General features: G+C 38.6%; 1 protein-coding gene across 1 annotated transcript in view; it reads left to right on the plus strand.

Annotated features, from left to right (window-relative positions):
• The window catches only part of SGK1 (serum/glucocorticoid regulated kinase 1), a 108522-nt gene that overhangs the window by 35177 nt on the left and 45509 nt on the right, over positions 1–27836 (plus strand). The window contains exon 2 of the mRNA XM_082731415.1: positions 7275–7490. Within this exon, the coding sequence (XP_082587541.1) occupies positions 7275–7490 (216 nt within the window). The remainder of the gene's footprint in view (positions 1–7274; positions 7491–27836) is intronic.

Consider the following 27836-nt stretch of genomic DNA (forward strand, 5'->3'; position numbering starts at 1 on the left):
GAAGCAGTCTCCCTGCTGAGCAGAGAGTCCTATGCCAGGCTCCATCCCAGGCCCCTGGGATCATGACCTGAGCTGAAGGCAGAGGCTTTAACCCACTGAGCCACCCAGGTGCCCCAAAGGAGGATGTTTTGTGTTTAGTTTGCTAGGTTTTTTTTTAGAGATGTTGCAAGAACAACGTGTTGAATGCACTAAGAGACAGTAGCCAAGTGAGGGAGAGGTAAAACAATATTAGAAAAGGGATTTCTTGGAGGAACCAGGAGGGAAGTTTCCAAAACTCTGGTGAATGAGCCGTGGACAGGCCACTCTTTCTTCCCCAGGGGTCAGCCTAAGCATCACCATATTCCAAGCCTCAATTTTCATCCACAAGCGAAATAACAAATACCATCCTTTAGATATAACTGATATAACTTTAGATATAACTGACATAACTTCTTCTTGATTCTTTTTTTTTCTTCTTTCTTCTTCTTCTTTTTAATTTTCTAAATCCAGGGAAGACCAATTCAAACCAAAAGGATTAGCCCATATTTTAGGGACTAAGAAAAATATTACTTCTATTTCAAATGGAAACTTTCTGAGCTTTTTCTTTTTCTTTTTTTTTTTAAGATTTTATTTATTTCCTGAGCTTTTTTTTTTTTTTAAGATTTTATTTATTTATTTATTTGTAAGAGAGAGAGCGTGTGAGAGTGAGCACAGGCAGACAGAGTGGAAGGCAGAGTCAGAGGGAGAAGCAGGCTCCCTGCAGAGCAAGGAGCCCGATGTGGGACTCGATCCCAGGACGCTGGGATCATGACCTGAGCCGAAGGCAGCTGCTTAACCAACTGAGCCACCCAGGCGTCCCTCCTGAGCTTTTTCTATTTACAGCTTGATGGGGTAGGATCTAGTGAGTGCCTCAGTGGGGCAGAGGAAGAAGAGGAGTTTATATTTGTGGAGCTGGAAGTATAGGGCAAAGGCCTTGTTTGGTGTTAAATTCTCTGAGAACTTGCTGGGGTGGGAGGAGCCGGCTGGCAGCTGTATGAGGAGAGGGAGCCCTGGGTACTGTCCAGTTCAGCAGTGTCATGGAGAAGGATGGAGCTATGTATGTCCTCTCTTTCCTTCCTCTTCTCCCAGTCCCCCTGGCTGCCCACCCCCTCCCCTGGCATGGGGAAACACCAGGTTAGACAGAGAATCTAGAACAGGATGTAAGTGCATTGGTCAATGCTGAGAGGAGAGGACTGGGAAATCCCAAGGGCAAATGTCACAGGAGATTGGGGAATTCCAAAAGGCACTCAATCTTCTCAGGGTGCCTGGCCTGGGGAGGTACTACTGTGCGAGAGAAACAGTTACACAGAGCGTATTTATCACCTTAATAGAGGATGGTAGCAAAGCACGTTAAGAACTATAAGTGAATATGGTTGTCAAAAATAAGCAAGCAATTCCTATTTTTATTGCCTACTGTTTGTAAGACCATATGCCAGCCTCTGGAGAATTAAAAAAAGCCTAGAAGCTGTTCTTACCCTTATGGTCCAGTTGGAAAGATGACATAGGCATAATAACAACCAGTGAGCATAAAAGTTCCAAGGTTTGAAGAGCCCGAGTGGCTCACTCGGTTAAGCTTCTGCCTTCTGCTCAAGTCATGATCACGGGGTCCTGGGATTGAGCCCTGCAACAGGATCCGGGCTCAGCAGAGGGTCTGCTTCTTTCTCTGCACCCCCCTCCTATTTTCTCTCCCCACATCCCCTGTTCTCTCTCTTTTTCTGTTCTCTTTCTCCTGGTCTGTTTCTCTCTCAAATAAATAAAATCTAAAAAAAAAAAAAAAAAAAGGTTATATAAGTTTTCATGTAAGTAAATAATAAACACTACAGATATTCAGAGGAAAGAAAACTATGTGATGACCCATACAGCTAGGGTGAATCAATCAGATTACTACCACTGACCTTATATCATATCACTGTTATATTTTAAGAGCCATGCTGTGAAGCCCCCTCGGGCACCAATGTGTGAGAGGGATTTGCTTCCAGGAGCCTTCTCCTGACTTACATTAAGGTCATAACCAACCCACCAGCAGACACCTTCTGGAAAAGAAGGAGGTGTGGAGGTCCCTTTTTATAGCCTATTGAATTATCCAAATAATTCCCACTAGAAAACTCGGTTGCTATATCTGAATTGAAAGTAATTGTGGCATCATATAAACAAAGTCAGTTTTCTCTAATAAAAACACATGCCCCCTGGAAATTGCAGAGTTGTGTCCGACGTCAAGGTCACTTGGATTTTAAGGAAAGCACAGTTCTTCACTCCCAGAAAACAAAAGGAATGATGAGACGAGCATTATTATGAGTTCACAAATAAACACCTAAACACTCTGTAAGTTTTCTGCATCAGCTGATATCATAACCAGCTAAACCATTTTAAATTAAGAGTAATATCTGTTTACTATTACATAAGAGGAAAAAAAAAAAACCACAAGTGGAAAATCCCTAGAAGCTGGCCAATCTATTTAATCACATCTGGCAATTTTCTAGTCTGCGGGATTATTGCTTTTTTTTCGAATAAAGAAATTAATAAACCCAGGGCAGACTGGATTTAACAAAGAAATTGGATTAAGATTTTATGCCAACGCTGTTCAGTAAGAGGAGCCCTATGGGTAAGGGGCAGGGCCGTCCTCTTTCACCCCCGATGTCTGGAGAAGTAATGGCTTCTGAAAAAAATCGTCGGATGCAGTTGGGAGAACAGGCTCCTATAAAGCCCGAGTGAGGGAATTCTGCATGTGTTCAGGGTGAGGAGGATGTCTCACCCTGGTCTACGTTTGTTTACAAGGCTCTCCACCGACGGTTGCTGAGTCGCTCGGAATACAACGAGGGCCCAGATGGCCGAGGAGTCAGGGCAGCGGCTCACATCCGGGCATTCACTTCTCTCACACACACACAGCTGCCGCAGCCTTCCCGGAGCCATTGTGACTGGTCTCTGAGGAGCTCCCAAAGCCACTCGCAGGCAGCTACTCCCTCCGGCAGAGCCTGAGGGGGCACAACAGGCCTGTTGTAGCTCCAACCCCCTCAGGGGCAGAAGCAGTGGTGCTCCACTCACCGGTTTTGGAGGGCACCTTGCTGGACGCCAAGGCCTGAGGGGGAGCCCCGCGCTGCTTCACTCACCGCCCAGCCACTCTCCCGAGATGGAGTAAACATCATAAACCCAGTCCTGAACCAGGCCTGGATAAACCACCTGGGAGGCTATAAAGCCAACAAAATGCGCAAAGGCGTAGCAGGGAAGGAACGTGTTGAAGTCAGAATAAGGACCCAGCAGAAGGAGATAAAGCATTTCAAGATCGATAGCAGGTCATGAATGCCAGCAACAGTCCCACAAAAAGGATCACTGCATCTCCTTTTGGAACCCCTTTCTCCCTGGTGCTTCTGGAAAAATGGAATATTTCTAAATTTCCCTTGGCCACATTCTCTGTAGAGAGAGAGAGGCAGTATCATGTTCCCATGTCCTTAAGACTCAGAATGGGTTAATTTGTTGAAGGTTATTCAGAACCCTGGGCCTTTCTAATGAAATATCACCCACACCCACACCTTGCCCTCCTGGAACGTGTTAAGGCACAAAACACATTCCTACTCTCAGAAGACTTGGGTAAATCACATATTTCAGTAAGTTTAAGTGGAATAGATTCTAATAACCAGAGCCCCTTATCTTACAGAAATATGAGCTTAGTACCTAGATCCAGCCAAGTCATTGGGTTTTTCCCCCAAAGACTTCAGTAGAATATGGCTGTTTGTTTCAAGTCTCCAATTCTTGTTTGCAGCTTGAATCTTTCCTCTGAAATTCAGACTTGATGGTCTAATTGCCTATTTGATAGCACACTTTGATGTCCTAGAGTCTTAGCACCTCTGAAGTCTTTACTGAAAGGCTTCCTGCCTTCTCAGGCCCTCCCACCTCCAGTGATCCTGATCAATCTTCTCTGCTGTATTTACCCTCTTACATATTATAATTCACTTATTCATTTTACAAATCTTTATGAATGAAATGAAATTTTTTTTTTTTTAAAAAGAACGAGGAATGAATGAATGAAAGTTAAAATGTTGAGAACATTAGATTGTTTTTGAGAAAGTAAGAAGATGGGGCTCCTGGGTGGCTCAGTCAGTTAAGCACCTGTCTTCGACTCAGATCATGGTCCCAGGGTCTTGGGATCAAGCCCCATGTAGGGCTCCCTGCTCAGCAGTAAGTCCGCTTCTTTCCCTCCCTCTGCCCCTCCCCCTGCTGCTTTTCTCTCTCTGGCTCTCTTTCAAATAAAGTCTTTAAAAAAAAAAAAAAAAGAAAGGAAAAAGTTAGAAGATATCAAATCATTTTATTTCTACTCCATGGAATTCTACTTCATACTTATTTCTACCTGGTAGAATAACTTAAGGGGGTGGCTTCGTGGCTCCGTTGTTTGGGTGTCCAACTCTTGATTTCAGCTTAGGTCCTGGTCTCTCAGTTGTGGGATGGAGTCCGGCATCCGGCTTGGTGTTCAGCACAGGAATCTGCTTGAAATTCTCTCTCCCTCTGCTTCTGTCCCTACCCCAGCTCATGCGTTCTCGCTCTCCCTCAAAATAAATTTAAAAAAAAAAAAAATTAAAAAAAAAAAAAAGGAATAACTTCAGGAGTTAAATTGTGACCCTTAAAGGTGTGAGGTCTATTTAACTAGGGGTTTTTTTTTCATAATCTTGTTTATTTGTTTGCTTGGGGGGGTTGTTTATTTGTTTTGTTTTTAAATTTAATTGCACTCCCAGTTTGCCATAGTCCCTACGACTCCCTATGTTCATATGCTGGTCTTAGGCCTTTACACATTTCCTGTTCCTGCCAGCCTCTGAAGACACTGAGTTTGCCAACTTCTACCCTGGTAGAAATTGGTTCAATCAATTGCTTAAACCATTAGGTATAGTTTTGACCACATAATAATTTACAGTGTATCTTTGGGCAAATTACTAATATCTTTGGGTATCTTCTAACTCTGAAATTCTATAAAGACATCTATTGGTTATTTGACAGCATATGCTCAAGGTAATCTGAACTCTTTTGGATAATTCTTAGCTGGGCATCAAATGAAATGACAATTCTCTATGTGATTCTTAGTCCCAGTGATCTCTAATAGACAACAAATCAATTAAGTTTAGAGATCAGTGTGTACTTTGAATTGAGATATAATGTCTCTAAATTCTCTTCCTTTGATAAAACCAGTTTGTTTTTTTTATAATGTAATGAAAGCTTAGATTCTGTCACAGGGACATTCTTTCATTATAAATTGAATAATTGTAAGACAGTATTATATAAGATTTGCTCTAAATAAAGTTGTCCATAAATTTAAGATATACATTTCAATATACTAAAATTCTTAATCAGTCAGGCCATATAAATTCATTTGAAGATAAATCTCCTTAAAATTCTATTCACAGAAACCCCAAAGTTAAATCTACTTGGCAAAAGAGACATTGAAAGTAAGCCAGAATAAAAGATTGAATTTAAAACAAGGTTGGCAACTAGTCAATAATGGTCACCAGACTTCAAGCTCAAAACCCTCCGAATATAGTACTACAAACAATTTTCCATCTCTAATGAAATTTAGTACTTTTCAGATTGATGAAAAACACATTTAGTCTTAACATCAGGAAGAGAGATTCTATCATAGTTTCAAACTTTTAGAGTTTCATTTAGACTTTCATTAATAAATCAAATAAACACTGTGAAGATACCTACTAATATGTTAATGGGACCTTGGAGTGCAAGAAATACTCAAGGATACCTCCCAAATATTAACATATTTATTAGGATGGTAAACCTGAAAAGAGAAATGGCCATTGAAAAGAGTATATATAAATAAAGCAATTAAAAGACACATATGTAACCAAAGAAAGAAATATGAGGATTTTAACTTTAAAAGACATTGTTCTTTGAAAAATTACAATGTAAAAAGAAGGAAAACTAAAACACCTTTAATCAATGCATATAACAATGAATATAATAGTTTTTATTTTGCCTGTTAACTTTCTTGTTTTATCTGTAGGTAGAATATACATTTTTATATTTGTAATTATAGTGTCTGAACAATTTTGTATTTGGCCTTTTTTTCCCATATAATTATGTTCTAAGCATTTTCCATACCAGAATCTTTATATTTAATTTTAGTGGTAGCATAATATTCCACCAAATTTCTTAATTCTTTTTTTTGCTATTGCAATTTTAGTTTCTTCTCAGTCTATCCTTAAAATATTTAATTGTAACATTACTAATTATAATTCAATACTGTCATTTCATTTCTTTGTTCTTTTGCTATATGCTGATTTCACCAATTAGGCTAAATCCTCAGGAGTTTCAAAGATAATGGAAGACACATATTAAACCAAGATACATTTCTAGCATTCAGTGACCACAAATCTTACAGTGCTGTAATGTTTGTTAAAATTCTATTCTCATAAAGGAATAGATTTGGATTCAAGGTGACTTTGCTCAATACCAGCATTGTGCCTTGGGGGAATTTGCTTCAGCTCTCTGTGCCTTTGTTTTCGCATCTGTAGAATGGAATTAGTAATAGTAAAAATTGTTCTGAGGATTAAGCAAGACAACCTATGTCAAACATTTACAACAATTCCTTTTATATTTAAAGTGCTATAAAACAATAGCACTTTTCATATTAGAAAAGCTTTCTATATTCTCTGTGCCTTATAGGAATTTTACATGTAAAGAAGACAAGTGGTAAGTTTTCAAATTTTAAAAACAACTATGAAATAATTTCTTAACCAGAAGCAACTTTTATAATCAAGTTTTTTGCAGTAGTGAGATATATGTCAATTCATTTAGCAGCAATTGGGTCTTAAGCTAGCAATCATAGGTTAGTGTTTCCTCCAGTAAGAATGGCTAGCAATTTGTCTAAGACATTTGTGAATCATTGTGTCAGCTTTATCATAATAGTAAGAAAAAAAGTAAAATAGCCACCATGTACTCGAACACTATGTGCTAGGCAAAACAACTGGACATTGAAAAACATTGTAAAATCTTCATGACAACCTGGAAGGAAATATTATTATCCCAATCATCCCCAGATGGGGAGACAGACTCAATGAGATGAAATAACCAGACAAAAACCACACATGCCTAAGAAGTGATTGGTCCGAATTGACCCATTTGGATTGTATTAAGACTTGAAAGATGGAGAAGTCATGAGACTGAACTCTCCTTTCATGAGTATCCCTCCACCAAGTTTCCCACTGGAGTCTCGTTAAATATCACAGGAGGTAAAATGCATTTTCTTCTTTTGTGTCTTGTAGGTACGAAGATGGATCAAGAGCCCAATGGTCAGTGTGGACAAGCATCAGAGTCCCAGCCTGAAGTACACAGGCCCCTCAGTCATGCACATCCCTCCAGGGGAGCCAGATTTTGAGTCTGCCTTGTGTCCAACATGTCTGGGAGACCATGCTTTCCAAAGAGGTGTTCTCCCTCAGGAGAAGGAGTCATGTTCATGGGAAACTCAGTCCGGGTGTGAAGTAAGTTCATTTTTGTTCTGGATCCATTATCCCGAAAGGATTCTAGGCCAAGCATATTTAATACATATGTATGAAGCTTCTGAGGAAAATACTGAATGTGACATTTTCTAGCCCACTGTACTTAATCTGGGAAGGGGGAGAGGGAGAACCTCAAGCAGGCTCCACACCCAGCATGGAGCTTGATGTGGGGCTTGATCCCACAAACCTGAGATCATGACTAGAGCTGAAATCAAGAGTCAGACGCTCAACTGACAGGGCCACCCAACCACCCAGTACTATTTTTTTTTAATAGCCTTTATTTACTGGAAACATTTTAGCTCCACAGCAAAATTAAATGGAAGATATAAAGATTTCCCATGTACTCCCTGCCCCCACGAAAGTACAGCCTCCTCCAGCCCCAACACCCCTCACTAGAGTGGTATATTTATGCCAATTGATGAACCGATGTTGACATATCATCAGCCAAAGACATAGTTTCCATTAGGGGTTGCTGTTGGTGTTAAGTTTGGACAAATTTATAATGACATGTATCCATTATTAGAGTATCATATAAAGCAGTTTCACTGACCTAAAAATCCCCTGTACTACTCCTGTTCATCTCTCCCACACCCTGGCAACCATTGATCTTTTTACTCTTCACAGTTTTGCCTTTTCCAGAGTTGGAATATAGTTGGAATCATACAGTATATGATTCTGACTTTCATGCAAAAAGTATATCGTAACCCTCATTGACGAGTTTATAGCTTTCACTGAAATGTTTATCTCAATATGATTTGACCCACAGGAGAGCACCATATCAACCCATATTTCACTATTTTCCCCATGGGTAGTACTCATATTTTTAATATATTCTCATATTTTTCACTAAGACTTATTCTTTTCCTACTCTGCCAAGAGTTTTGTTTTTTTATTTTTCAATTTTGTAAATCTAAGAAAGCCAAATAACTGACTTACCTTGCAGGTTTTAAGATATCAAAAATTTAAGATTGTATTTTTCACGTATAACTCAGTGAGGCTTATATTTATTTTGACTTTTTAAACCCTTAGATTAAATGCTTATGTTATTTTTATTATCTTATTGACATAAAACCACAAATTAGGAAGACAGAATATGTTATTACAAAGTACAATTAATTGCAAATCATCTACTGATACATTATTTTAGAACAGTGCATTATAAGATGATAAATGTTAATAACTCCTTCCTGCCTTTTTTTTTCCCCTGAAGGAAATGTTTTCCAGAGATAAAAGAATCATTTCAGCTGTTAAAAATGCTTGAATCTGAGTTCAACTCTAGGATATGTGGTATCTCCGAATCTTTTTCCTGCCTACTTTCTAAGGTTATTGGAAAAATCAAATGAGATAACACATATAAATTATATCATAAACTAGAAAGTGCCATGCAAATAGAAATCATTATTACTTATGCTGATCTTCATAGTAGCTAAGCCTATGAATCTGTAACACTAAATTAGACTTCCATTACTAAGTTAACACTTTGCTGATCTATGAACATTTGTCATGGCGCATTTGTTGTTTAGCTAGACACTGACTCAACTCCAGGTTGACCATAAAAGACAATAAATAGATTCTAAATGCAAGGATTGACAAACTTTTTCTGCAAACGGCCAGATAGTAAATATCTTAGGCTTTGCAGGACATTTAGTCACTGTCATTTCTGTTCAGCTCTGCCCTGTAGGGAAAGCAGCCATAGATAATATACAAATGAATGGGCCTGGCTGTGTTCAAATAAAAGTTTTTATTTACAAAAACATGTGGCTGGTCCACCAGCCTTAGTTTTCAGACTCTTAGACTCTTAGAGTCTAAAAGACTTTGCCAACTCCTCAGAGTCTAAAGAACTATTCATAACTTAGAGGTAGAAAGAGGCCTCTAGAAATCCTACACAGAGCACAAAGGCCTAGTACTAACTGTTTACTTGAGGGCCTGGTATATGCCCCATTTGTTAGGAGCTAGGGATAGATTAATGAATAATTGGAATTCCATATAAGAAGAAACAATAAACAAAGAGCTGGAAGGAATTTAAGGCAACACTGTGATTCATCCTTCTACTTTATCTGAAATAATAGGTGAATCATTCACTGATTTACAATGGATAACTGCCTCTGACTTTGCTAAGTTTTTTTCTTAAGGTCACCACGAATCAAGAAGACATTTGATGTGTTAACAATTTAACAATGAACTTATATTTTCTGATCTTATCAGAATGAAACCATGAGATAGTTCCTTGAGAAGGTGCCTCTGTCCTTTTAGGAAGTGGCCTTATATGATAAGAAGATGGAGAAGCTGTTGATACACAGGGCTCGTAGTAAAGACTCTTAAATTTTGCCTCCAACAACTCCTGATGTGGATAATTTTTTTTTAAGATTTTATTTATTTATTTGACAGAGATCACAAGTAGGAAAGAGGAAGGCAGGGGGGGAGGGAAGCAGGCTCCTGCTGAGCAGAGAGCCCCATGTGGGGCTCGATCCCAGGACCCTGGGATCATGACCTGAGCTGAAAGCAGAGGTTTAACTCATTGAGCCACCCAGGTGCCCCTGATGTGGATAATTTTAAGTAAGTCATTAATTCTTCCTTTCCTTTCAGTGTTCCCTCCGATGAAAATCAAGATTATTCACACTTGCCATCTGGTCTTTCTGGGGGTTTTTTAGTAATTTGAGGATGAGGGATTTTTAAAACATTTTGTAAGTGTAAACTTATGTATAAATAGTGTGCTGGAGTCAGGCAACCCACATTCTGATGCCAGCTCTACCACAAAGTCAATATATGAACTTGAGCAAGTCACATAACCTCTCAAACATATGAAGAGCCTAATCCAGTTAACTCTAAACCTCTTTTTAGTCTGAAATCCTATAGTTGGACTTGATCTATAAATGAAAATAAACTCTGTATCTGGCATGAAAAGATAAAACATAGAAAATGAGGTAAGAATGTTTCAAATAAAATAATAGCGCAAATAGAGTACTAGTCCCTTAAGAATATGGGGGAGGGGGTGGGTTCTGACTTTAAAAATAGTACATTCTAAGGGCACCCAGGTGGCTCAGTTGGTTAAGCAGTTAAGAGTCTGACTCCTGATTTTGGCTCAGGTCATGATCTCAGGATTGTGGGATCGAGCCCCCCACGGGACTCCGCACTGAGGGTGTAGCCTGCTTAAGATCCTCTCCCTCTCTCTCTGCCCTTACCCTACAACTCATCTGTGTGCCTTCTCTCTCTAAAAAATAATAATTCAAAAATAGTACATTCTAAATGCAACTTTCAATGGCCAGAACTTGGTAAGAGTTATATTGCAGCTACTTTGTGCCAGGCTTTGCCAATAGTCTACTTAGGGTCCTTTAAACCCTATTTCTCCCATGGAAGATGTTAGGATATATGTATTGCCAATAAATCACCCAAATGAATAACAATATTGTGATATCACCAGTAGTGCTGTCTAAAATGGACTGTTTACAAATTAAACAGAGCTTTATGGAAATGAGATGGAAAGATGATAACACTGAGCTATGTAAGTTGAGTAATTACTACTGAGTATTACTGAGTAATTACTGAGTAATACACACTAGTGGAACTCAAGTTGTAGCATTTCTGTCTGAAATCAACTTTTGGTCCATATAGAAATGAAGACTGACGTAGCTTTTCATTGGGTACATGTTGACTAAACATATTTACAGACTTTGTTCTGTACCATCTCTCACAGCACCTTCAACATCAAGATCAACCAAGCTGAAAGGAAAAGAGAAAGATCTGTTTTAGAGTAGGAATAAGGAAGGAAATCTAGAATGAAGGAAAGCATAGGATTGGTTTAAGATGGCAGCCTGACGGTATAATGTCTTCCCTCCTTCCTGCTCCAAATGACAGGAAAACATACACACACAAACATTTTCATTTATAATATTGCTAGAAAACAAGACATGCCATTGTATAAATAAGAGACAATGAGGAATCTCTGAAAAACAGAAGGCAGGTAGGATTATGAAGTCCAGAAGGAAACCAGAATCCAAAAGGGTCATATCAAAGAACCACTCCAACAGATGGGAACACTGCAAGCCTACATATTCGAAAGGACTCCGTAAGTAGGAAAATAAAGCTGTTCTGGGCAAGGTCTAATAAAAGGAATGTAGTTTTAGCAATATAAATTTTAGACAAGATACAATCTAAGACAAAACAATTTTGAAAAAACAAAGAGGAATATTTCACATTGATGAAAGATACCTGCCAAGAAGATAAAACATTCACAAACCTGGGGCACCTGGATTGCTCAGTTAGTTAAATGTCTGCCTCTTGATTTCGACTCGGGTCATAATCTCAGGGTCATGATCTCAGGTTTGTAAGACTGAGCCCCACATCAGGTTCTGTTCTTACTGGGGAGTCTGCTTGAGATTCTCTTTCTTCCTCTGCCCTCCCTTTGCCCCATATGCTTGCACTCTCTCTCAAATAATAAATTAATAAATCTTTAAAAAAAAATTCACAAACCTTTTTGTACTTAATAAGACAACATGGAGGTCTCTAAAACAACCACTAATAGAAATACAATGAAAAATTAGTTGATTTGTGTCATAGAGGGGAGTTTTTGTCATGCTTCTAGAGTCTTCCGAGAAGACTAAAAATAAGTCAGGATAGAGGATTTTAATAAAACAATTAACGAAATATGATTTATGTAGAAATTTGTATCTAATAAACAAAGAAAACACATATTTTAAGCATACATGGTACAATTGCATAAACTGACCAAGAATTAGATCATGAAGCATATTTCATCAAATTCCAAAAAGCAGAAGTCACACAGACCACACGAGCTGATTACAATTTGATAAAATTAGAAACTAACAACAACATGAGAGCCAACTGCCATCCCCGGGCAATCCTTTCACCTAGAATCCACAAACACCCTACTATTAACGCTGGATTTATTTAGAAAATGAAAAGAGGAAATTAAAAACTTTTAAGTACTTATTCCACTGCCAAGAAAATGCAAAATGAAACTATGAGACTGTATTTGTTTTGAATCGATTAGATTGTTAAAAGTTGAAAAGATTGATAATGTCATATTGGTGAAAACATCGGCCAAAATGTTACTGGTAGAATTTTTACGGCAATGTTCCTCTATTAAAAATTCTTAAGATCTCATACCTTTTAATTTAGCAAATCTGTGTGTCCACATCTACCCTCAGTACATCCTTGCTTGTGTAATGCTGGGGATGGGTACAATAATAACCGTTGTGATATTGGAGGTGGCGGAAAAAAAACAGGGGAGTGGGGGACCATCTGTGGGTAACAAAACTGTAAACTCAGAGGGAATTGTTGATTATGGCATCTCCGTATTGTGGGACAGTATATAGCAGTTAAAAACAATGCCCATATATACTGATGTATCCCAAGTTATATTAAGTTAGGAAAGCAAGTTGAAGGTGAATAATATACATGTATATATATAAAATATGCATATTATATATATACAACATTAGCATTACCACATTTTTTTAAACTTCATATTTTTCTCTCAATGTGTATGTGTGTGTCTATCTATGAATGTGTGCACACAAGTTTGTATGTCTGTGTGTAAAAATGCAAGTAGAAAGATCTGGAAGTATGCTCACCAAACTGAACTGGTAATTACCCCCTTCTGATGATTAGAATAGAGAAGTAATGAGGTAAGGGAAAGGTAGTCAAGAAGGACTTCAGCTTTGTCTCTACTGGTTGAGTTTTTCAGACCATAATAATATATGACCCATGAGTTTGGGGAAAATGCCATGCCCACCAGGAGACTCACTTGTAGAAAGTAACTAGTTACAACTCAGCCTATCCGTTGAAAGTCAGGCACCATCACAAAGATGGTTTCCCACCTCAAAACCATTCCATCACTACAGAGAAAGACTCCTGGAGGAAAATGGACAGTGCATGATCTTTGTGCTTCCACGGCACCTAGCTTCTACTTCTGTTTGTCAGTTATGCTGCCCTGCCCTATTTGATGTCTTCATTGTGTCCATTTATTCTTTACACTCTCTGCAGTCATAGGGTCTAATGTTTGTTCAACTTCCTGTCTCCTCCAGACCCTGTATATGCACTGTAAGTTTGAGGTGTTCTTTTTTTTTTTTTTCCTCATTGCCTTTATTAGCTGAAATTGAAATTTTGTTCATAAAAGTTTTTTGAACATGAAAAGCAGAGACTAAGGCCGCAAACTCTGCAGCCCATGCTGGCTGGAAATCCTATGCATTCCAGAGGCACTGCATGGCCAGGGCTCACGGCTGATTCTCATTAAGCTTGCCCTCTCATATGGGATAGATTTGGCGGAGGGAGGATTTCTTCAGACTCCTCTGTCTTCCAATGGAAGGCAGCTCGAGAGGTGCTTAGTCAGCGACCAACAGCTGAAGCCGGGGCACCGTGCACTGTTTTCCAGGCCCGAGTGAAGTCAGCCCTCCAGAAGGAGCCATCTGACTGGGAGAAGTTATTAACATGTTACTACAGACAAAAGAATTAACCCTGAGTCTTTGCTGCGATGAAATATAAGGTCACTGCCTCTTCTTCCTCCTCAGAGACTCACCAAAGACAATAATAGAAGGCACTTCTAATGAAGCAGACTTTACACAGTTCTGGGAGCGAGTCAGCCCCAAGAGGCTTCTTCAGTGTTTGAGAGACCTTACCTCCATCTGTTGGGCTACCACGGCCCAAGGAGGCGCACCGTTATTTTATTTATTTCCTCTCAAAATTGTTGAGCTCCTTCTTTGAAGCCCAGGAAGCTCAGTACAAAGTGGTCAGCTGAGCAATAGTTTCCATGCTGGCTTACTTTCATATCGCTTTGAGTTTTTCTGATCCTTCTTAAGAGGAGACTATAAAAAATATACTTAAATCATCCAGATGGCCTTATAGATTTCTGGTTTCTTTCAATTTACATAGTAAAAAAAAATTTTTTTATGAAGGCTTATAGGGAATAAAATAATAGTGCTTCTATTGCCCTCTTCCCCCAGTTTTCTACTCTTGGCATGACATATTATGGTCTCCGAAGGATGTAGGGTGATTTCTAGGCTTAGCACTCATAATGGTTCTTGTTCTGCACCGAATTTTATGCCATGTAGTCTTTGGGAAAGCTCTCATCACATAAAACAAAAGATGAGACCGCTAAGTGGGGAGGGGGGACAAGAAAAAGAGCCCCCTTTGTTGCTCTGTATATTGAGAATATAGTGGAGTAGATGGCATTCTATCCAAAATCCTGGGTTCTACATCAGGCTCTGCCTCTGGCAGATCACGTGCCCGTAGTCATGTTTGTTTGTTCTTCGATAGTCTGAGGCTCTCCTGCAAGCCCTGAAGAAGAAAACAGTGCTGCCCACCTCACAGGACCCCTCGGTGAGAGGATGAGGAGCAAATGAGCTCATAAGAAAAACAAAACCATAGGCAGGAACACCTGGGTGACCAGACGTTTAAGCACTGGACTCTTTGTTTCTGCTCAGGTTGAAACTCGAGGTCCTGAGATCGAGCCCCCTATAGGGCTCTGCTCTCAGTGGGAAATCTGCTTAAGATTCTCTCTCTACCTCTGCCCATCCTGCTTGTGCACTCTCTGCATGCCCCCCCAATAAACAAATAAACCTTTGGGAGAAAAAAACATAAATAGCATTTGAAATATTATCAGTTGGCAAACACACCTAAGTGTAATAAAATCTGGAAAGACTTTAAAACAAGTAAATCAGTCTTAAGCAAAACATTCATCACATTTCTACACTTTCTTCATTAAAATAATAATAATAATAATAAAAGAATACTACCTGGAAAATAATAAGTCTTAGGAAACATTAAAAATGACTCACTAAGTTACCCCCTTAGGATAGTGAAAATCTCTCTAATTACTATTGCCATTATATATCAGAAATTATTATTCTAATACAGAGGCAGAATTAGAAGAAAGATAGTTTTACCCGCCCCCCCCCCAAAAAAAATAACCTTGGAAATCTTTTCACTAGAAAAGCAGCATTTTAAAAAATGTGTATTTCAAGCAGGGGTATATAAAATAGAGGAAACCCTATTAGTTTCTCTTTTATGTTTTCAGTATTTTTTTCCTTGTGTTCTACAGTATTTTGAAATGTCCTAAGTGACTTCTAATTCAAGCAATTCTCTTTGGCCAAGAGCCAGAGGGAAGATTGCCTTGTCATCCTATAGCTTCTGCTAAGAGCTATTAGCTGGCTGAAATACCCATTTTTAGGTTTTGTGTCTTTTAATATCGTCTACCTCTTTTCTAACTTTTCTGCATGATTTTCAAAATTCAGATAAGAATTATTATAGCAGCTTTATAGACATGTGGGAGGGAGACAAACCATAAGAGACTCTTAATCTCACAAAACAAACTGAGGGTTGCTGGGTCCTGGGGGAGTAGTGAGAGGGTGGTTGGGTTATGGGCAGTGGGGAGGGTGTGTGCTATGGTGAGTGCTATGAAATGTGTAAGCCTGATGATTCACAGACCTGTACTCCTGGATCAAATAATACATTATATGTTAATAAAAGTGATTTTTTTAAAATGGAAAACTGCTAGCCAATTTAGATCTTTTAAGGAAACAAAAATGCTGCTTTTCCTGTTTAAGGAGTATTATGAGTAAATTTTTAAATCTGAAAAAAAAAATCCATTTTCTTTATATACCAGCTATGTTTTGGTGCATGTTCTCCCTTGGTTCCCCACCTCCCTCCCATCACCTGTGTACTTATCTTGTACCTGGTTGTTGTCATAGTGAATATGTGATAGTGAAGCTGCCTTTTTCTCACTTAGCATTCATTGGAAATATGTATATGTTGTCAACGTAAGTTTAATAACTATCATTATGGTTAACATCACATCAAATTGATATCATGTTATGTAATCATCTATCTACTGTTAGTCCTCTCATGTTATTATTTTTCTCTTTTTGATAAGGCCACAAGTGATTTTTTTTTCTCTTCAATTTGAATAACTTTGGGATAAATCGAACCTTGGTATAAATCCCCCATAATAGAGTTTTAAGATAATTACTGTGCTTGTCAATATATTACTGGGACCAATTTAGGAAGAATTGAGTCAATCCAGCATTATATGAACAAAGCTACTCCACTAGCACACTCTCCCTTGAAGGTGGCATGTTTTAATTTTTGTACTTTAATTAAATGATACTTCAGCAATGGGATATGCATTTCTCTGGTCACCAAAAAAAAAAAAAGAAGGAATTTTTCCATTTTAAAATGTGTGACTTGTAATTCATCATGGGAATGATTTCATTCTACCCTGCCTCTTTCTCTGTTGCAATTTTGTGTTCATTTTCATCGAGTTAAATGAATCCTTTCTATATAGATTTAAATTGTCTTTTAATCCAATCTGTGACAGACTTTTTTTCCCCCAGTCTGAGTCTTGATTATTACATTCTCAAAATATGAACCAGGTCTGCTTTTTGGACCATGAGAGGAAATGTCTGTGTTCGCTTCAAGCTAAAATGGGCACACCCTCTTCCTTCAGAAAAGGTACTGAGTAGGGACATGCTGCCAACAGAAGGGTTGCATGGGAAAGAATGCCAGGTCCAAGGTGAGTATGGCTTTCTACCTGTGCCATGTGTACATTTCACATCTGGCCAGACAGCTCGATAACCAGGAAGCCGTCTCCTCCTTGTCCAAGAGTGCTTCTGTGGTTCCAGTCCATGTTTCCAGGGTTGTTAGAGCCAGGAGACCACCTCCATCCAGTTCAGTGCTGCCTTTCTCTCCCAGAGTCAAGACCAGGGCTCTGGAGGAGAATTCTGCCAGGATCCAGGGCATAAAAGGAGGCAGCATGGACTCCGTGTCTTCCAACCAAAGGACTGTTTACACACAACTTGGCACATGCTTCTGCTGTGTTTAAAGACATGATTCAAGGCACAGAAGTTAAATTTTAGAGATGAAGCTTGGGGGTATAATAAGTTTATGCCTGCAATCATATCTCACTTCATTTTTACAACCCACGCTCTCCTACAAGTTATATCCTACTAGTACTCCTCCTTCCCAGGTGGTAAGTCTGGAAGGGGATAAGGGAATCCATCCAGGCTATTTAGGACATAGAATATTCCAGGAAAGGTCCCCCCTGCCTTCTAGAAATCTCTAGCCAGTGCTTACACTTACTCTTGGGTTGGAGCATATCTTGCTGGCTCTTGTTACATGTAACCAAATCTTTCCTGCTTCTAATTAAACTTATTCTTTTCAGTATAGTCCTTCCCAGAAAACATATAGCTATTTTCCCCTAAAATAATAGTAGTATTTCTTCTTAGTAGTTTTGAGACTGAAAATTTTTAAAGAAGACTTTTCATAAACTACTAAAAGTCTACAAGCAAGGGCAAAATTTAAGAAAATAAAGCAAAATTTAATGGTATGCCATTTGATTTTTTGCCATTATTTCATTTTTTCCTCAAGGGTTATGCTATATTTTCCCTGGATTATTTACTGAAATGATAGAATTTGATCTATTAAATAGTATCCCTGTAGTATAAACTACTCTATAGAGAATAAATTAAACCAAGAAATGAAAAATTGGGGGGAAAGACATAATGGTAATTTCTTAAAACAGTGAAACGATTCTAAAAATTACCTGTGGGAGCCTGAAAAGACTCTTCTTATAAACCTTTTAAAGAAAAAGGAAGTAAAAGTGATTAATATATTCTTGATATTTCCTATTCATATAATGTAAATTGCTCCTCACTCATTCTGCTTACAGAGAACTTCAGACGAATACTTATGGGCCAAGACATGCATTGGCCCTTGGTGTTCATAATAAATAAATCATTTTATTTTCACTTGTCACTAATGTTAGAGCCCCTTGTCCTTGTAGCTAGTAAGTAAATCAATCTATTCCTAGGCAAGACTCTAGCAAAGCTCAATTTGAGTGACATCATCTCTTGAGAGAATCATCACAACCAGCTGAGTACACCAATATTATATAAGTGACTCAGCTCTATTCCATAAGAAGATTAAACTTTTCTTATCGACCTTGAGTAGCAGACACTGGCATAAGAACATATAAAACTCCCTTTGAAGTCAAGCCAAACTCCACAGCTTGCTATCTATAATTTTAGTTTATTTTTCCAGTGTCCATCAGCCTTGATAACTGTAAATACATAATTCTATTCTCAAATCACTCTTCCCTCTTACTCTGGTAGGTGTTTTCCCTTTGTCTTGATTATAAAATAAACATTTCAGGAGATTCACCTAGATTTCTATTTGAGGGAAAATGCAAGAATTCAACAACTCTGGATGGATTAGAGAAGTAGCAGAGAGGTGGCTCCCTAGGTAAGTAATAGGGAGCAGGGCTTCTAAGTCTTTATAGATTAGAAAATTCTAAATGCATTAACTTGGTGGTACCAAAAGAGGAAAAGAAATTAATGACCCTTAGAGTTCTCTTTTTGGCTTGAAACTGCATGTATCAGCAATACTGTGTTATTTTTAAACTGATCAATCTGATACCAGGATGAAGGCAGACCTTTCAGCTAGTAACCACATATGCAAAATGGTGGCAGGGACACAAGAATGCCAAATCCCCTCCCAGCCCACGACCAGAGCCTTGGTTTTTTCTCTCAAATAGTGTTTGTTAAGAGTTTCTGTATAGACCAGACAGTTAAAGTATCCCATGCAGTGCTTCCAGGAGAGTGGCGAAATATTCACAAGTAACCAGGCAGTCATGATCACTGGGATACCTGCTACCATAGAGGAAGGTAGGGACTGCACATAAGAGGGTCCCGTAGCTGATGACATGGGGACCAATAAAGGCTTCCCAGCAGAAGAGTAGTTTTGACTAACTGGTAAAGGATGAGTAAATTAGTGAGGTAGGAAAGGATGGGGATAAGAAGCCCAGGCAGATGAGACCAATAACCAAATGTCTGGAGGACTGAAGTAACCTAATAAAATTAAAACTAGGAAAATAAAACTGAACTGGAAAACAAGAATCCAGGTCATTAAAGCTTTTTGCAAGGCGTTTAAAATAACTTATATACTATCCTCAGGGAACAAAAGTCCATTTAAATGTTTCAATCACAACAGTGCTATCATTAGGCATAAAGAATGGATAGGAGAGAGTCAGATTCCAGAAATTCTTCCTTTGGAGATTTATGGCCTAGGGTTAAGGTTTATGGTTCTGACCCTGTTAAGGACAAATGGGCCTGAGATTTAATACAATAAGCTTCGTTCTTGTTTTGTAAAGAGAAGCAAGGATTTCAGGTTGGGGAAAGGCTGATACTAACCAAAAAGTTCTCATTACTGAAATGGGGGGGTGGTTTCAAAAGAGGGTCAGAACCTCTGAACAAACTTTGTTTTTCGTTACATTTGCCATTATTTAGTGACTAAAGAGAAAGGTGAAATTAGGATGTAGAATTGAAAAGCTTCAAAGAGGATGGCAATTAGGGGGAGGGGAGGATACAGTGAGAGAGAGGAAACTTTTTGGGTGTGATACCAAAGATCACAGGCTATATACTCCATTTGGTGTTTGACTTGAGAAATCCCACAGCCTCTTGGAGAAGTAGAGTGTCTGGAGGTCTGAGTCAGGGAGTTCTGTTTGGTAAGATTGCTTGTCTATGAATAAGCAAAAAGCTGTAACTAGTTGAAGAGAACCAGTGTCCCTAAGGTGTATCTGCATAGGTGTCACCAGTCTTTGTATGGAGGAAATGACATTATTGACATTGTATCAATGTTGAGTATGGTCTGAGCTACATTTCCTGGCATTAAAGACTGGATTTGTACCGATCTGTTTATATTCTCTCACATAATCTCACCATACTCTCATAGAACAAATTTTTAGTAGACTTGGAGGGTTAGTCTGATTGACCTCCTCTGGGCTTGAACAAGGGGCCTTGGCCTTTAACACAATGCTTTCATCAACTATACTAATCATACCCATAGCTTTAGATAAAAGCAAGTGGAAAAAACAAAAACAAAAACAAAACAGAATTTGAAGAAATGCTTTTTTGAGTAATTTCTAGTCCCTGAAGAATGCAAAAGTTCCAATTTTCTTCATAATTGAAATCCTAACAGCTATAAGAACTTGATGTTTATCAAAGATGCAAGCAGAAGTCATAAGACTTTATTTCATGGATTAAGTCTAAAAGCTATATGCATTTTCATGAAGGCTCATAATGGACTGGTAATGGTTATTACGGATGATAATATTTATTTAGACAAGTTAGAAATACCAAGTGCAAAAGATGTTTAAAGCAAAAATGGCATAGACCATTTCACAAATGCACAGACCGAAATTATCTATAATTTTGGTGAATGGCATAAATTGTATGACATAGAGTTGGCTGTGGCTTTCATTTTCATCATAAGGACAGCTTATAAATCAGTGACATGACTAATGGGTCTCAGGGAGGGTGCATCAATCTAGCACCTGCTTCCCCAATCCATCAAGTTACATTTCATATCCAAACACAAATAACCGTATTATTAACCTCAGTCATCAAAATTAATCTCTCAGCATGGAAAGGATGTGAATGTTTAAGCTAATAGGGTTTGCTTCCTCCTTGTGGTATAACCCATGCACTTAATTCATAAAAACAGTGGCGTTTCTCTTTGTTGAACATCTCAGGGGTCAGTGCTATTTTGGGTTCTGTGTTTGTGGCTTTGTGTGGGTGATATAGGTAAATTTTACAGAAGGCCACAGCAGGTGTGACTTTGAACTAAGTCCATGTGACAAGCAAGAGCATGCTGCCTAAACCTTACTTTGGGGAAATCCAAGCTTCGAAGTGGCCATACAGGATGTTTCATCAAAAGAGGGATTTTCCCCTCTACTCTTGGACACACTGCTTCCTTCCTCTTCCTTAACTCTGCAGTACAAAAATATTCTCAAAGCAGCTAACAATATGCCATGTCATGGGTGACCGCATTGGAGGAGGGGGTGGGTAGGGATGGAGAACGGGGAGTAGTTTAAGCTCTGGGGTTTAAAAGGGACAGTAAGAACAAACCTCTGAAACACACTGGTCAGCCTGTCATTTCTCCGGGCTTGTTACTTGATATTACCCAACACTAAAGAAAAAAACATTGGTCACTGGCCCGCATATGCATCCAGCATCATTTTGGAATTAGATCTCCATTGAAAGCCCAGCTCTAACATTATCTGTGTCTTAGAGTTTCCCTGTCTGCAAAATGTATAAGAATACAAACTAAATAGATTTGCTGTGAGGTTTCAGTGAGAGAAGATATGGACACTTACTTCATTTCTTTCTGCTTCCATCATCCCCCAAACCCCATTTTAGTCTCCCAAGTCTAAAAGAAATCAAACAGGCCCACACAGTGAAATTTTATCATTCCAAATGACATGTAATGTGGCAATCTACTACTTCTCTTCACCTTATAACGTGTATCCATTGGATACTAGCCTTATTAATCACAAGTTTATGTCCAGTGCTTTTTTGTTCAGCAAAAAGACAAAAGAGGAAGTAGAGATCACAAAGCAAGTACATGATTGAATGAGTTTGTGTCAGTATAACTTCTAAAGAACAAATGAGCCTTTTATTAGTCAAGGTATTAGGTCAACTTATTCCCAGTCTCAGTTGCTATGTCTGCTTTCCAAATCTCTTGAGCTAAAACTAGTGAGAAAACTGGAGGAAAGGTCTTCAAGTGTACCCTTTCTCTAGGGCAAAATTTTTAGGATTCCCACCCCCAGTTCTGAAGGTTGTATCTTCACTAAAGACTGGTTATTGACAGAATCACACAGATTATTTGCCCAATCCACACTATGACCTGAAATGTTGTCATGGAAAAATAATTATGTTAGCATTTTATCCCATGGAACTTTAGCCTCCCCCTAACCTCCTGGAAGGACAGATTTTCTGTAGAATCTCAGAAGGCATCTCAAGCAGGTGTGTCCTTATCTTTATTTGTAAGAGATAATTGCTTCCCCAGAAGACAAAACTATTATGGCCTAAAACATAAATAAAACCACAGCTCCTAGATTTTTGTATTGTTGTCTAGAATTTTCTTAGATTTGATTTTATTATTTTAAACCTTTTTCTCATCAAGACCATTTTTTTCACCTATAAAGATAAAAATGGAATTGAGTATGGAAAACATAAGTAAAAATTATCCATACATTGATGAACAACATCTTGAGCTTTCTGAGAATACACCAGATACTATAATTCCTCTGTGCAGAATTAGTGAATAATATAAATAAATAAATCACTAGTGATTGAGTTTCTTCAAGGACTGTATCTTAAAACTATAAATTACCATAAAAATAACAAGGCTGTAAATTGATATGTAATGAATTGCCCCAGTTATACTTTTATAATTTACTTTTAATATGCCTTCATTCAGGCAATTTAGAAGTAAAGCTTAATCATTAGTGTATTAAAGATGGCATAGATTCTTGAGTATTCTCAGATTAATTCATTAGAATCAATTCTGTGTTTCCGGCATCAGAAGGCAAAAGCTAAAGAGGGAAATGTATTGACGACAATGCTTTTAAGTGGTTTTTAATTTGGAAGGCATGAGAATCTTTTTGAGGTTTTTCCTCACTAGTTGAAATATCTGTTCCAACTGCCACTGTATAATCTAGATTACTCTTTTGAACATACAAAAAAGTCTAAAGATTTGAAGCATAATAAAGCGACATTAGCTACCTTTCACGTGCTCAAAGCAGCCCCACCACTGGCCCAGACCACCTGTTTCCCTCACTCTCATGCCTTATTGCAAAATCTCATTTCAACATCAACAGTCCATCCAATTGCCACCACGTTCCTCAAACAGTAGTCCTGCTCCAACTCTCCAACTCTGGGAGTCCTGAGTATGACCACTGGGCACTCACGGCCGTTCACTCAGGCCCTTCTCTCGTTTATCCTTTTTCTCACCCAGCACTGCCATGGGCCCCCTGGCTTCCCCATTCTACAGCATCTTCTGGGACTGCTGTCAGTAAACGCCATTAAATCATTAAACTTTTCCTCAGAAGCCTCCTTCTGCCCTCTTCTCTTCTTCTGGAAGATCGGGGTATGTGCCACATATTAAACAGTGTTTGTGGGCCAACTGTATTTTGAAAACACCAGGTGATATGTCTCAGAGACATTCATTTGGACCATGTGCTCTGAATCCCCATGAGGGAAGAGCCTGAGCTTCCCCACATACATTGGACTAAAAACCATTCTTAAAGAAACATCTTCTGGAAAATGCTGCCTTAATTGAAATTTGGCTTTGTACTAAAGGTGTCACATCTTCTCCATGACCCTCAAGCATGAACAGCTTCTTCTCCAGCTCCCTCTGTCTAGAGGCCAAGAGCTTGGTGGCTATTCTCTAACTTAGCTTTCAAGAACTTCAGCAGCTCTATTGAGCCATGCCCTTGACACTCATCACCTACTAGGTCTGCAAGATTCTTCTTCCTCTTCTTTAATCACTTTAGTGCCTGATGTAACAATTTTTCTCTTACTCTTTTAGTCGTCCTGGGAAAATTCAATATTCACACTCACCTGTAACAGTACCAACAATGACACTAATGATCACTAATATGTCATTTTGAGTATCTACTATGAACTACGTATCTTAGCGTTTGATATGCAGTATCTCATTTAATCTCTACAGTTATCTCCTCCCTGGCTGCCACTGCTGTGCCCTGTTCCTTCATCATGCCCTTCATGCATTGCCTTGCACGGCTGCTCCTTGTAATACAGACATCATGGTTCTCTGCTGGACATTCCTACAGTGGGCTTGCTGCACTGTGGACCCCACAAGCTAGCCATAGTTTGTACGTAGCTTAGAGCAAGGGTGGCACCGGCTGAATTTGCTGGCAGGTTTATAAAGCACATTTATTACCATTTGAGAGGTCATCTTTGGATGCAGTGTTCTTCCCAACCACCCGAGGCCATCAAGCAACATGACCTGTCTCCTAGAGGCAGCTTCAGTGTTTGCTGTCATTCCTTGCTCCTCAGTAGCCCTTTCACTATGTGGGCAGCATATATTCTGTAAAGTCACAAGCTGATGAGATGTTGGGATCAGAAGGGGCATAAAATTCATAGACCCAACCCCCCCACCCCACTTAGAGTTAAAGAATTGAGGTCTGGAGAAGCCCATAAACTGACATTATCCTCAGAAATTGCCGAAAGATTAGGTAAAGATAACAGAATTTGCTTATTCCTTTTCAAAAAGGGATTTATTTTTGTTGACTATATCCTTGAGGACTTTTTATCTACCAGGTTGTCATGATTTTAGATACAAGTCTGTTAGAAAACACCCTTTGCACATATATTTATCTTGATCATTCACTAATTGAGAAACTGATGTGTTGTCAGAGGGAAGTAGGGCAGCCTGCTTTCCATAGCAGCACAGTGAGGTTTTCTCTGTTGGGTGGGACATTTGGTTCAGATTTCCTTTGCACCAGATGGTTGTCCCCCAAAGGCCCCAAAGCTCCCGGGATCATTAGGATTCCAGATGTGCTTGCTACTGTTGATCTGGGGTGATGTGACCACACTTTCCTCCTACCAAGTATGTACTCAGCTGTTAGACTGAATTCAGAAATATTGGCTGCCATGCTTCTAATAAATTTGGTAGTTTTTATTTTAATTTTGAGCCTCCAAAGAGGCTTTATCCAGGAAAGATATTTAGGATATATAGATAGAGTAGTTAAAAACCTCACTGTATGAAGAGTGTGTTCTAGAATCGTATTGGTGAACATCTGAGACCATCTAATTCCCAGGCCCCAGAGTTCCAAGGCATCCCCTTTCTTAATGCATTGAACTTGTTCTGAATCCAATTATACTCTTTCCATTTTGCAAAATATCTCATTTCGTGTATTCAACAGTAGAATATACTTTGATATTGGGGGGAAAAAAGTGTTTTTACTTTAATGTGCTCCAGATTGGAGACCCTCATTAAGGCCGATCTGCCTTCTCTCCCAGCTGTGCTAATTAAAATCACTAATTATTTCCATGTCAGTATCTCAGGATCATCTTTTGATGCATGAACGTTTGAAGGAATTGAAAAAAAAAAAAACTGACTGATTTTGGGAATCATGTGAGAAAATTAATATTCTTTAGTCCTAATTTTTTTTTAAGTTTTTATGTCAGTTCATTTGACTTCCATTCCTACTTCATTAGTTCCAGATCTGTTCTGGATTTCTGCCATGTGGGAAGTAGTTGCGGGAGTCCCCTTTCTTTATTTAGTGGTTAGTGTAATTAATGCTGAAAGGGGATTTACCTCACTCCTGATGTTAATATGCTTCTCAAAAGCAGTTTTGATATCCAATACTTGTCATTTATGAAGGAATTAATAAACCAGATTCCGAGGTTCCTCCCTGCCATCAAAAGTCAATGATTTTTTAAGACCTTATGGTCACTTTCCTAATTCAAAAAATCAACCCACTTCTTGCTCTCATGAGAAATAATCCAGGTGTGCTTGGGCAGGAAGTAAGTTATTTACTCTTCTGTGCAGAAGGTGGGAGAATGGAAGAAAGATTATCTTTCCAGCTGGAAGGCAATCCTTTCCCAGAGATACAGATAATCTCTTTGAAAAGTTTCTAGACTCCAGAACAATTAAACTCTAAAAAAAGAATTATTAGGTCACATAAATTGAAGGAACTGTCACATTGGGAAATAAGATTTCCATTCACATTTTTACTGGTGCAAAATTTCATGTTGTATGAATTATTTGCAGTATATTTTTCCCCATGACAAGTTGATTCTGATTTAAATCCTCTGGGACTGCAAACACATAACTTATTTACTCCCTTCAGTGTACCTTAGCTTGAGAGAAGAGATTTTTTTGGTGGCAAGCTGTTTCAGTGGAGTCAGACTATGTAATAGGATAGAAAAAAGCAAAAGGCTAGGAGAAAAATGAGTAGAAAAGTTTCTTCCTAAACAAAATCTGAATAAATGAAATTGAGTTTTGTTTTTTTTTTTTAAATAAGACCAATGAAAATGTTGGTGGGCCATGTAAGGAAGCTGACAATAGCCACAGGACCTTCTACTTTTGGAGTTAATCGCCTTCTGATGGCAGGGGGGGGCGGTCAGGGGCATTGTAACTTAACAGTTAGTAAATCATTCCAGTCTGCAATTAGTGTAATCATCTCAAAAATCTTGAACATTCAATCCTTAGAACAAGTCTATTTCAGATATTTGAGTTTCCGGCCAACTACCCCAAAATAGTCATTTCTTGACAATTTTTTAAAATCACTTCTCTTAGGCTACGGATGAAAACAGCAAACTCTGGGGATGAAACACAGAAGCAATTATAGGAAAAGAAAGTACCTTATACTATGCAAAATGTGTGAGAACTGAGTCATATGTAAAAATTTTTTAACTTCTTTACTCTTAAATTGTGATTCCTGGAATCCCTTCTTCATAACTGACTCACAATCTATTTTGGAACAAACCTGGCAGCACTACACTCCTTTCACGATAGATTAAAATTCATACCAAAAAGTCAGAGACTGATGGAATAATCAGGTAATACTGACTGAGGAGCCTCGCACCCACGCAGCCCTGTGTGAAACACTAAGCATATGGCTTTCAGGTTGAGGCTGACCTAAACTTCCATGTTTTGTAGTTATGTTTCCTAATGTTGTGTTTGGAAAAATGAACCTATTAGAAATACCTAAATCATAGTTCAGGTGAGATGCTTGATCTTGTTCTTTATTTAAAATACCTATTTTTTTCCACTTCTAAGAGTTCTCTAGATTTTTTTTTTTTTTAAGATTTTATTTATTTGACAGAGAGAGAGAAAGAGCACAAGCAGGGGGAGCCTCAGGCAGATGGAAACAGAGAAGCAGGCTCCTAGCTGATCAGGAACCTGATTTGGAACCCAATCCCAGGACCCCGGGACCATGACCTGAGCTGAAATCAGATGCTTAACCAACTAAGCCAACCAGAGCCCCTTCTCTAGAATTTTTATAATGAATTTCATCATTTTTCAGTAATTCCTTAATTGTATTTTTTTCTAAAAAGAGTTTGGAGCTTTATTTTCATCTTGAATTTAGTTGCTTCTCCTCCTTTTGTTTACAATATTCAGCTCATTTTGTTTCAGAGTTTACATTTACTTCTTAACTTTAAAAAAGATTCTTTTCAGACACCTGAAACACAGGCCCAGAAGGGACATGCGTTTACCCTTCCCCTTTAGGCAGTCTTCCAAAGACGATGCTACCCAAGGGTGGTTTCTCATAGCTCTAGAAAAGAGTACACAGTGTCCACCTGCATGTCATCTTGACATTTAAATACTTCTGCTCTGTCTAACCAAAGCCTTGCCACTTCAAATCCGGCCTGTCTGCCTCGTTTGGTATTCAAGGCAGATAGTCGACCATTTCCTTGTAAAAAGCCCTCTCTTACCTTTAAAGAATATATTCAATTGCCATCTGGTTTTTCTTCAAGAAAATGAGTAACAGCCCCATTTACC

The sequence above is a fragment of the Mustela nivalis genome (assembly GCF_964662115.1).
Source record: "Mustela nivalis genome assembly, chromosome: 5".
NCBI classification, from domain to species: Eukaryota; Metazoa; Chordata; class Mammalia; order Carnivora; family Mustelidae; genus Mustela; species Mustela nivalis.